Here is an 11,484-nt window from a genome sequence, read left to right as displayed (position 1 = left end):
GACTCTGCCCGGACACCGCAGGGGGATGGTGAAAAGCAAGAGTGCGCGCAGGCACTGGCTCGGCTGGAGAGAGGAAATAAACCAAAAAAAATGTTATATATATATATATATATAAAATAATAATAAAAAAATAATCCCCGCACTCCCCTCCCTTCAGGCACTCGCCAGGCCCGGGGAGCTGCTCCCCCCTCCCAGCCACGAACTGCACACGGGGCTGGAGGGAGCCAGAGACAAAGTCTTCCTCTGCCAGACGAACTTTGAAAAAATATATATAATAATAACTAGAGTAATAATAATACCGACCCCAAGAAAAGGGAAAATCGCTGTCAGTTTTTGTGTGTGTTTTTTAGGGAAAAAAACCAACAACAACAACAACAACAAAATGTATCACAGTATCGCAGTTGTCAAATAGCAGCGGGTTTCTTTTATTCTCCGGCTACATTTTAGGACCCATACGCATACAAACCGTGGAGGAGCGGTAAGGGACTGCTGCATCTTTTGTCTTTCCTTCCCTAAATTGTTTTCACATGGTTACGGCTAAGGAAGAAAGAAAGAAGGCTGGAGAGAAAATGCCGGTTGTGGGTGGGACCCTACGACTTGGGAGAGAAACCAACAATTACAAAGGAGCTGAACTGCAAGAGGGGAGGAAAAAAAAAATATTTATTTAATTTTATTTTGAAGGATGTGTAACCTGTCTTCGACTGGCCGGAGCTTTCAGCAGGTGCTGCTTTACAGTCAGGAAGCCGCTGCCAACCTGGGGCTTTACCCTGGGCTGAAGAGGAGGAGCTGGGGTGGCAGCTGAAGTATTTCGGAGCCACTCCAGGGAACGGCAGGGCTCTGCCAGCTTGCAGCCTTTCCCCCGGCTCGCTCTCTTGTCAAGAGCATTATGGCATGGGCAGGGTGGGAACCGGGCACCTCCCTTGGCACCGTCCCCCTGCAAAGAAGCGTGGCTGTGGTGGCCCAGCGTGGCGTTATTAACGCTTTTTCTTACCAAAAGGAGAAGAAAAAAAAAAAAAAAGTCCGAGACTCTTTAATTAAATTAGTTACCGTACAAACACCATAGGGTTTCGTACACGGAATAAATAGCGCGAGTCAAACCTGACGGCACTTCCACGCCAGCCCCCCCCCACTCCCCCCCCACTCCCCGTGCCAGGCGGCTGCCGCTGCAGCCTGGGCCAGCGCGGTGGGGCCGGGGGTCGCCGGTGGCACGGCACGGCACGGCACGGCCCTAGGGAGCGGTTCTGCCCCCCGAGGTCCTGTGGGGCTCGTCCCCCTCGGAAGCCGGGGAGGCGTCGCGGCTGGAGGGGGTGCGGGGCCGGCGGGCAGCCCCCCCGGCCTGGCAGACGTACCACTCGCTGAGGTTGGTGACCGGCGGGGAGAGGGCGGCGGAACGGCCGCGGGGCGGCTCGGCGGCCGGGTCGGGCTCGGGGGGCAGCGGGCCGTCGGGGGGCCCCGCCGCCGCGTAGCCCTGGGAACCGGGCGGGGGGGAGGGCGGCGGGGACTTGCAGTGGATCTTCATGTGCTTCCGCAGGGAGCTGGGGTGGGTGTAAGACTTGTCGCAGCCGCGGATCTTGCAGTAGTAGGGCTTGTCGGAGGTGTGGACGTGGGAGTGCTTCTTGCGGTCGCTGCTGTTGGCGAACTTCCTCTCGCAGCCGTCGAACTCGCACTTGAAGGGCTTCTCCCCTGCCGGGACACACCAACGGCACCGTTACCGGCTGGGGGTGAGGGTGGGGGGCGGCGAGGGGGGCACGGTCCTGCCCGCAGCCCCTCCGCACCACCGCCGCCCGGCGCAGCCCCTCCGCAGCTCCGGGGGAGAGCAGCGGAGCAAGCCTCCCCTTCCCTCCTTCTCCTCCTCTGTCCCCTTCCCCGCTCCCCGCCCCCCCCCCCCCCCCCCCGCCTCACGACAGTCGTGACACGCACGAGGCTTCCGATTTCCCCCCTCCCCCGTGTTTTCCAAGCTGTGAAATTTCGCTGGAGGTCCCCAAACTTGAAGCCCCCGGGCTGGCGGCGGCAGGGCCCTGCCTTGTTTGCCCTCTGCCGCGCTCCCCTCGCACACGAGAAAACTTCATTACCGCTCTAATGACCAAGCCCAAACAAAACCTCTCAATGGCTTCGCTTGCGAGGGCTGGCGTTTGCCGCCAGCCTGGCTCGCCTGGCACATCTCCTGCGTAATCCCTTCCCAATGGGCCGCTGTGCTGGGGGAATAATTAGTTCGGGGGGAAATAAAAGTCACACCTGTTTAAGCATCCCGATATAAAAGAGGGAGCACCCAGCAGCCCGTACTGGGAACCTGCAGCCTGGGGGGACCAGCCCGGACACCGGTGGTGACAGCAGCGGGCCGCTGTTACCGCAGCTGATTACCCCAGGCTAATTTGGGTCTAAAAATCTCCGGGCCATCTATTTTAAGAGCTTTACGCGTTGTTTAACAGTCGTGAAAATGAGCCTGGGGCGGGTTTCCCTGGCGTACCTTTCACACACACCCCCACACTCCCGCTTCCTCTCCTGACATACCATACCCTGGGACGTATATGTTCTGGTACATACAGCCGTGCCCCGGACCGACCCTTCCCCATAGACCCCGAAGTAAATGCCTATCGCTGCGAGACCGGGGGATAAAAAAAGTGCCGGATCCCTGTTACTACACACGGACTGGAGTTTCTTACAGCAACTTTTCCTTTCCCTGCCATGCGACACGTGAGCCCGGCGCAGCCAGACCTGCAGAGATAATCCTTATCACGACTATTGCGACTCTTGAGTTAAAAATGCTCTGTCTAGGCACGGCCGACACGTGTTTTCAGATCTGTTTCACTCTGAGCGCTTAAAAATAACGAGCCAGCAGCTCTCTCGGTGGACGCTTTCCAGTTTTCACCAGGCGATTTTTACTGCTCCTTCGCATCATGTTTAGCAAAACAATAATGGAAAAAGAAAACGATTTTTTATTTTTAAAAACTAGCTATTTCTCGGCTGTTACCATAGAAACATGTGCCTCCGCAGCCTATTTACGCGTCAACTTTTGCAATTAAAATCGTCTCACCTACCAGCGAAGCGGTAGCACTAGAATGACCAAGTTTATCCTTAAAAAAAAAAAAAAAAAAAAGATGGTAAGAAAATGTATCTCGTGGGTTTTTAAGTGGAGTTTTCACGTGCACGGAAACCCCCGCACGCTCCCACTCCCACCGAGACAAATCTCGAGTCACCTCGTTTGTTCATTAATTTATTATATTTAATTATTTTTTTTCTGAAGAAATAAAGCGCATCTACGGAAGGGTTTGGGCCGGTTTATCTCGGTATTGCCGCAAGGATGCAGGCTCACATGTCCCGCTGCCGGCGGTGGCCCGCAGAGCCCCCAAGAGCAGCCCCCTGGGATGCTCCGGACCTGCTGGACCAAACGGCGGTCCGTTCCCCTCCTCCTCGTCGGGGCTTTAGGGAAGTGCCTTTCCCCGTGGACTCACGCGTGGGCACCTACCCGGGGGCTGCGCACCCCTCGAGGGGACGGGGGAGAGGGTCCCCCTCTCCCCGTCCCCTCGAGGGGTGCGCAGCCGCCGGGTAGCTCCTCCTCGCCAGCCTCCGGATGGCGACGATCCAATTCCACGCAAATCCAGGAGCGGGGAAGGTGCCGGTAGTGCCCCCCGCACGCTGACGAGGGCGTCCACGTCAGAGTTTAACCATTTGTAGGTGGTTTCAACCCAAAGAAGGGGGCGAGATGCCGGGCGCCGGCCCCTGACTCCTCCTGGCAGCAGGAGTGCCGGAGGCTGGGGTGGGGGGGTGGGGGGTTGGAAGGGCACATGGAGGGCTCTAGGGTCACCCGGGGTTTTTTTGGGGAGGTGAATCGTCGGGGGGAAGTCTGGCGAACCTGAGCACCGTCTCTGGCGAAGGGGCAACGATTTTGCGGGAGAGGGGTTGGTTCCCGTTAGGATGCAGCCCCCGCCGGGCATGGGGATAGAGATTTGTCCCCAAAATGGGGCTGAGGTGCAGGGCGCGGTGTGCAGCTCCCGGGGTGATGCTTTCGAGGAAAAAGGGGGAAAAAAAACAAACAAGGAAACGTCTCCTGAATTACTGACATACTCTTCTTCCTGCAGGATCTCCAGAAACGCACAAAATCCCCTAATGATTACAGTGTTATTATTTCCACACCTCCCCCTCCAAAAAAAAATGCCCATAATAAACGAACAGTTTGTACATCTCTCCTGCTCCCAGGCTGCACATGACTAAATGAAAACTGAGGCAGCAAAATTACAGTAATTAATCCGATAGGGATGGGCAGAATGTTTGTGATCCCTCGTCCACCCAAGGGCTGTGCGTGGGGAAAGACTCACGTTCCCCTCGCCCTCCCGTGGGCCAAGCTGTCATTCGGTGGGGGGGGCTGCTACCCCCCACCCCGAGCCCCGAGGCCCGCTTTGTTGCAACGGCCCCTGCTGCGTGGAGATACCCTTCCCCTCTGGGTTCATGCGTGGGGACCCTCTCGGAGGCTATGCACTCCTCGAAGGGTCGGGGGAGAGGGGTCCTCCTTTCCCCCGGCCCCTCGAGGGGTGCACAACACCCGGGGGGCTGCAGGCAGGCCCCAGCTGCAAACTCCTCCAAATTTCCTTTGCGTGGGGCATTGTCCCACGCAGGGCCTCGGGACAACGCTCGACCACAGCTCAGAGCTGCAAACTGTGCCTAAACATATTTAGGTTATTTTGGGGGGGTCTCCTTTTCCCGCTGAATCCCTCTGCCCCCCCCCCCCCAGCCTCCCCCGCATCTGCTCCTTTCCCCCACTTGGAGCTGGGATGGGGAAGGAGTTGAGGAACCCAGAAAGGTCCGCGGTGAAGTTTTGTTTTCCAAATGAAGACAGATGGGGACGGACAGACGACAAAAACACGGGCCTCCAGCATTTAACTCATTCCGCGGTGCCATTAACACGACAACAACAACAATCCCCCCAAAAAAAATGTGTTAGCCCCCCCCCCGCAGGAGAAATCTCACCTCCCCCCCCCCCCCCGTGGCTCAAGGCGCAGAGAGCTGGGCATCCTCAGGTCTCCGCAGCTACATATGGGCTCATGCCTGACATATTCTGGAGATAAAAATCTATAATCCTTTCCGCCATGGGCCATTTGTTTTTACATCGGAACAACACGTTGCACGGTCGCCGCTTTTCTCTTCCCGAGCAGCACACAATAAATCAAGAAAGCAATTACGGCAACTCCACTTCCTTAAGTGTCCTCCGAGGAATAATATTTGTCTAGTACTATAAATCCCGGCTTGGTTCGTTTTCAGCAGAGTTTTTACACCCTGAGCGAAATGTGTATTTCGGGGGTGCCGAGGAAGGAGAGGAAAGGGAAAAAGAAAAAAATAAATAAAGAAAAGAAGTCTCGAAGGCTCGAGGGCGCCCCGACCCCCTCCAGCAGCCCCGCACCGGGCCCAGCCTGTCCCCCGGGGCGTCCCCCGGGGGTGCCGCTGCCTCCTCCCGCAGCTCCCGCTCCGCGAAGCCCCGCCGGGCAGCCGGGGCTGCTTTGAAGTTTCCTCCTCAGATCCACAAAGAGAGGGAAGGGTCCTCCGGCAACCGCCTTCCCCGCCCTGCGCCCTCCTCCCCGGCTCCGCGGGCACCCCAGGGGGCGGGAGCAGCCCGGGCAGCACCGGTACCCTCGGCAGCGGGGTCCAGTACCGGTAGCGCCGGTAGCCCCGGCTGTCCCGGTAGCAGCGACGGCGATAGCAGCCCCCAGCAGCATCGGTAGCTCTGGCAGTGGGGGTACACCCGGTAGAATCGGTAGCCCCGGCAATAGGGGCGGCCCCGGCAGCGGGGGTAGCCCCCCGGTAGCGGGGGCAAGCCCCGTAGCGGGGGTAGCCCCAACGGCGCTGGTCGCAGGGGCAGCCCCGGTAACCCCGGGCGCCGCCGCCGCCCGCAGCGCAGGGGAACTGCGCCCCCAAGAGCCCCCGCCGCCCCATCTCCGCCGGGCCAAGAGCCCCCCGCCCGGCTCCGTCCCCACCAGTAGAACCGGCAGGGAAAGCAGAACCGGCATCCTTCGGGGGGGGAGAGGGGGGGCCAGCCCCGCAGCTCTCCCCAGCCGCGGGGTGAGCCTCCCCCCGGGGGTGCCCCGGGAGCCGGGAGGCGCTCGTCCTCTCCCCGCTCTTCCGCAGGGGCTGCTGCTTATCTCCCCCCGGGCTCTGCGTTATTTATTAATCGGTGTATTTATCCGGCGGTGCCGGGGTGTGGGTGGCGGAGGGGGTGGGGAGGGAGCTGCCCAAGGTGCGGGGGGAGGACGGGACGGGGAGGGGTGGGGGGGAGGGAACACGTGTATGGAGGGCAGAGGGGCCGGGTGCGTGTGCGTGGCTGTGTGTGCGTGGCCCGTGTGCTGCCGAATTACTTATTCATGAAAAAAGTCACATGTCCGGCGATGCGTAGGAGAGGAGGAAAAGAGGGGGGGAAAAAAAATAATAAAAAGGAAGAAAACCCTTATAGAGGTGGTGGGCGGGAGGGGAAGGGGGGGGGGCACCCACCTGTATGAGTCCGCTTGTGGATCTTGAGATTTTCGGAGCGGGCGAAGACCTTCCCGCAGCCGGGGAAGGGGCAGGGGAAGGGCTTCTCTCCCGTGTGCACTCGGATGTGGTTGATGAGTTTGTATTTCGCTTTGAAGGGCTTGCCTTCGCGGGGACACTCCTCCCAGTAGCACACGTGGCTGCTCTGCTCGGGCCCGCCGACGTGCTCCACGGTGACATGGCTCACCAGCTCCTGCATCGTGCTGAAAGTTTTGGAGCAAGGCTTCCTACCGCCCGGTGGCGGCGGCGGCGGCGGAGGCGGCGGCTCCCGGTCGATCCACTTGCAGATCAGCTCCTGCTTGATAGGCTGCCGCATGTACCGCAGGAAGGCCCCGGCCGCCGCCGCCGCCGCCGCCGCCCCGACGTGGCCGTGGTGGTGGTGGTGGTGATGGTGGTGGTGGTGGGGATGGGGGTGGTGGGGGTGCCCGTGGCCGGCCGCCGCCAGGTTGAGGTTGACGGAGCCGTAGCCTTGCAGCGCCGAGGAGGAGGCGGAGGCGGCGGCCCCGTAGTGCGCCTCGGCGCGCCCGTAGAGCTCCCCGGCGGCGGCCGCCAGCCCCAGGCGCATCTGCCCGTTGAGGGGCGGGTGGCGGCCGGCGGGAGCCCCTTGCTCACCGGTCGGCGGCGGCGGCGGCGGCGGGAAGGCGGCGTGCGCCCCGTCGGCCGCCCCGTAGGTGCCGGCGGCCGAGATGAAGACGCCGTGGGGCGGCGGGTGCGGGAGGTGGGGGGAGCTGGCGGGCGGGTGCTGCTCGCCCAGCGCCCCGTGAACGGCGGCGGCGGCGGCGGGGGGCAGCTCCCGCCGCAGGAGGAAGTCCCGGCCCGCCGCCCCCCCCGACGGGTATCCCGGGAGGGCGGCGGCGGGCGGCGCGTAGGCGGCGGCGGTGGTGGCGGCGGCGGCGGTGGCGGCGGCGGCGGCGGCGGTGGTGGCGGCGGGCGCGGCGAAGGCGGCGGCGGCGGCGGTGAGCGCCTCGGGCGTGAGCTTGAGGGCGGCGGGCTGCGCCATGTGCTCGGGTCCCAGCGGCGTGAGGGCGCCGCCGGGGTCTCCGCCCGTGTCCCCGGGGTGAAGGTGGGCCGCGTGGTGGGGGTGGACGTGGTGGTTCCCCAGCCCCGGGAAGCCTGTCATGTTCTGGTGAGGATGGGGCTGAGCCGCTGCCAAATCCGCTAATCTCAGTGTCGGGTTCCTCTTGCTCAAAGGGGGCTCCATAACGACACAGCCAAGCCCATCTACGCTCGCTGTTGTTATTTTTTTCCCTCTACCCGCCTTCAAAAACATGTATATATTAAGCGGCTCTTTAACTTCTTTTGTCTGCGCTCCTAACTCCGCGCATCCCCGGCCCCGCTCTGCCCGCCCGCGATTGGCAGAGCCCTCACCACCCTCCGCCGGCGCGGTGGGAAAGACGGCTCGGACACCGCACCGGAGGGATTGGACGGATCGCCGTGATTGGCAGCGGCCGGGGCGCCGCCATTGGCTCCCTTTCAGGACGACGGCGCAGCGGGGATCCGCCCCCGACGCCCCCCCACCCCCCCCAACACCACCTTTTTTCCCCGTGTCCCCCCCCCCCCACCTCCAACCCCCGCAGCTGCACTTGCAAAACTTCGCGCGGGACCCGACGGGGCGCACCCGCCGCCCCCCCCCCACACCCCCTCATACACCCCCCCGCCGGCAGCGGGCAGCAGCGGGCAGGGGCTGCCCCTTCCCCCACCCCACCCCCCGACCCCGACCCCGGCGCTGGACGGGGCGCCCAGCTCGGAGGCGCGGCGTCGCCGTGTTTACGTTCGCGGGGCTGCGGGATTTCTCTCCTGGCCTCGGAGCAGCCCACGCGTGGGGCTGCTGCCGGGATTCTGCGCTCGGTTTCCGTCTCTTTTTTCTTTTTTTTTTTTTTCATTCATCGCTGAGGCGGGAAAGCACGCCCTGATGCAGCACACCCCCCCCCACGCACACACCCCCACGCGAGGCCGCGACTGTGTGTGCTCATCCCAAGGCGGGCCGTTGAAGCAACACTAGGGGAAGGCAGCCAACGTTTTCCTAAAAAGAAGGTGGCGGGGGGGGGGGGAGGGGGAGGGGGGAAGGGGGATTCCTTTCCATTAGGAAGTAAGTGAGTAAGCAGCCGAGGGGGAGGCTGTGGCACATGTTAGGGAGAAGTTTTGGGAGCCTGCGCTCGCCGACTTTTTGAGGGCTTCCTTCTCCTTCTCCCCAGGCGCCCCGCGGCCCCTTCCCGGGACGCCCCCTCGGGAGAGCCGCCCCTCGAAGCTTTGGGATGCCGGGCAGGGAAGGAGGGCGGTGGTCTGGGAAACGGGGGAGTCTCCGGGTGGGGGGTATCTGCCAGGAGCTGCCTGCCCTCTTCGGAAAAGGCAGGAAAAGTGGGGGCTTCCCTAAAGGGGGGCAGAGGTGGGGGGCGGGCGGGGAGCGATGGGACCGCCCCTGGGGTGCGGGGTGTGTTGGTCTTCGAAAGTGAAGCGCTTTGTGGAGCGCCAAAACTGCCCTTCCCGCACAAAGCAGCATGCGGCCGTTTTGGGGGTGCCGAAAAGGCAGGGCCGGGGATTTCCCTGCCAACCGGAGGGGGGTGGGGGGAAGACCATTGCCGTGACTTTTCTCGGGGGCCGCGGGAGGAGAGGTGGCCTTTATTGATATGTCATCCGCTTTCCTTAGCCTGCTGGTCCCCCTGGGAATGCCTGGCGCTCCCTCGCTCCTTTAGAAAGTGCAGGGCAGGCTGCCCGCCCTTCCCTGCCTGCGAGGCGGCGAGGGACGCTCCTCCGCCAGGCCAGCAGAGGGAACGGGGCGGGGGAGATGCCAGCGGACCCACACACACACACACCTCCCGGCCCTCCCCGGCCACCCTAATCCCCTCGCCCAAAGCACATCTGCCGCTGCCCGTCGCCGAGCCACGTCCAAAGGAAGCCCCGTGTTGGTCCGGCATTTCCCGGGCCAGGCTCCAGCACTCCCCTCCTCCCTCCCCCCCGAGCCCCCACTACTCACGTGGGGAAAACTCGCAGGATTTGGCCCACGGCTGCCAAAAAGAGGGCATGGGTTGTAGCTCAGGAGGCGGCCCCGCGGGGAGCCCCGGCTTGCTTCCCCCCAAGGGAGAGGGACCCGCCGGAGCCTCCCCACCGCCCCCCGCCCGCCCCGGAGCCGAAGCGATGCTCCCGGCTCGCCTGGCGGTGGTGGGGGTTTCGGTGATGCTGCAAGGCAAGGAACAAGAATAAATAATCCCCGGGTTTTAAAAGGGACTGCTCGATGGTTTTATTGCACAGTAAAAACTTCTCCTCGCAAACTAGCCGTACGTCTACACACGTATTTATACACGTATGTTTTCTATACGTGCATCCGAAAAGTGCCCCCCTCCCTCCCCAAATTCTGGGCACGTTGCTGGACCGAGCTTCCGAGGTGTAAGGGTTTGATGGGAGATGCTGTGGAGGTGAAGAGCAGTATCGCGGCTCGGCGGTACCTTGCGCACGCCTCCTTGTCCCGCTCTTGTTAAACGCAGCGTGATATGTATCTGTCATCGATTTAATATGTCTTAATTCAAATATATCCCCCCGATCAATTTCTTTTTATGAGGGGCTATAAAACAAAGAAAATATTTTATAGCTGGGTAATAGGCAGCTGACCTGCGACTGTGGGGAGGGAGGGGTTGGCCGAGACTCACGTGGAAATTTGTCCATTTTTAGGCTGCCCGGGCCGGGACGATTTTGGACGGTGCCAGGTCCAAGAGGGCCGTGGAGGATTTAATGCCCATTAACTCATCGACCCCAACTCAGGCCCAGGCTGCCGCAGCGCTGGGGGGGCTGCGGCGGAGGGAGGCGGGCGGTGTCGTGTCCCGTCGTCGTCTCTGCCCCGCCCCCCCCCAAAACCCCCGGCAGCGCCCGTCGGGGGTCGGCTCCGCGCCCCGCTCCCGCGGCGGAGCCGGCTGCAGAGTCCCCCCCGCCGTGCCCCGCTGGCCGGCAAACCCGCCAAGGGACACCGGGGGAGGCTGGAGAGGCGGGGTGAAAGCCTTGGAAGCCCTCACATATATTTCGTCAAGGTTCCTCTAGAAACCGAGCTGAGGCTATCGGCTTTAGGAGGCGTTTAGGATGTAAAATGTTGTGCTGTGGGCTGCATTATGTAAATATATGCTAACGATCATGAACACCATTTACAAACAATCGTCTTTAATGCACGGCTTATTGATGGTTAGGGAGCGGGGAGCAATATTTTATAGCGTGGAAAAACATTCTTCTGGAGCAGCATTAGAAAGTGAACGCGATTGCCGCTTTCCTCGGCAAGACCTCCAAATCTCCCCATATCTGCTAAAATAGCTTCCCACCCGCCCGACCCGTCGCGGGTGGCTTTCTTCGCTCGTGGGGCTGCCTTGCGGCGTGGGGGAGCCTGCGGCGCTGTTCCCTCCGCGAACACGCGTGACCGCCGCTGGGTTCGGCCAGCAGCAGGGGGGAGCGCCCCGAGTCACAGACCCGCGGTCGCCGAAACGGGCGGGGAGCAATCCCGGCACCCCCCTCACCGTCCCGTCGGGGCGATAACACGGAGGCGTCGGGACCCCGGGCGGGTCGGGGGCGGGGGGGAGAGGGATGTTATCGTGTCTGCCCACGGGCTCGAAAGGGAGAAGAGAGGGGCGATTTGGCGGCGGGGCTCCCCCGCTCTCCTTTCTGGGGGTGGATATTTTATACCTTGAAAAATAAACTTCTGCACCCAATAAAAGCCGGGTTCTCGTCGCCTCATGTACCCAAGCGGGAGACCGAGGGCTGGGACACGGCTCCGAGAGGGCGGCGGCACCGTGCCCGCCGTCGGGGCTGCCGCCGTCGCCGTCGGGGCTGCCGGGACCGGGATCCGCCGTCCATTTGGGACGGGGACTTCGAGGGGCGTCTGCGCAAGTTTCGGAGCTGCCATTTTCAGTGCACGCCTCGCCGGGGAAAGCGGGCTCCATCCCCGCACGTGCCCTTTGGGGATTTGCTTAAATAGGGGCGAAATAAGGACAA

The 11,484-nt window shown here is 62.2% G+C and overlaps 1 protein-coding gene across 1 annotated transcript; it reads right to left on the bottom strand.

Annotated features, from left to right (window-relative positions):
- Positions 1–799: 799 nt before the first annotated feature.
- On the bottom strand, positions 800–7,786 carry ZIC5 (Zic family member 5). Its single transcript, XM_074572922.1, is given in 4 exon segments — positions 800–1,683; positions 6,478–7,381; positions 7,384–7,456; positions 7,458–7,786. Coding segments are annotated over 4 exon segments (1,761 nt in total). The 3' UTR covers positions 800–1,228.
- Between the last annotated feature and the right edge of the window lie 3,698 nt (positions 7,787–11,484).

The sequence above is a fragment of the Larus michahellis genome, chromosome 1 (genome assembly GCF_964199755.1).
Source record: "Larus michahellis chromosome 1, bLarMic1.1, whole genome shotgun sequence".
Taxonomy (NCBI): domain Eukaryota; kingdom Metazoa; phylum Chordata; class Aves; order Charadriiformes; family Laridae; genus Larus; species Larus michahellis.
The sequence above is the reverse complement of the archived record's forward strand: the minus strand, read 5'-3'. Positions and strand labels throughout refer to the sequence as shown.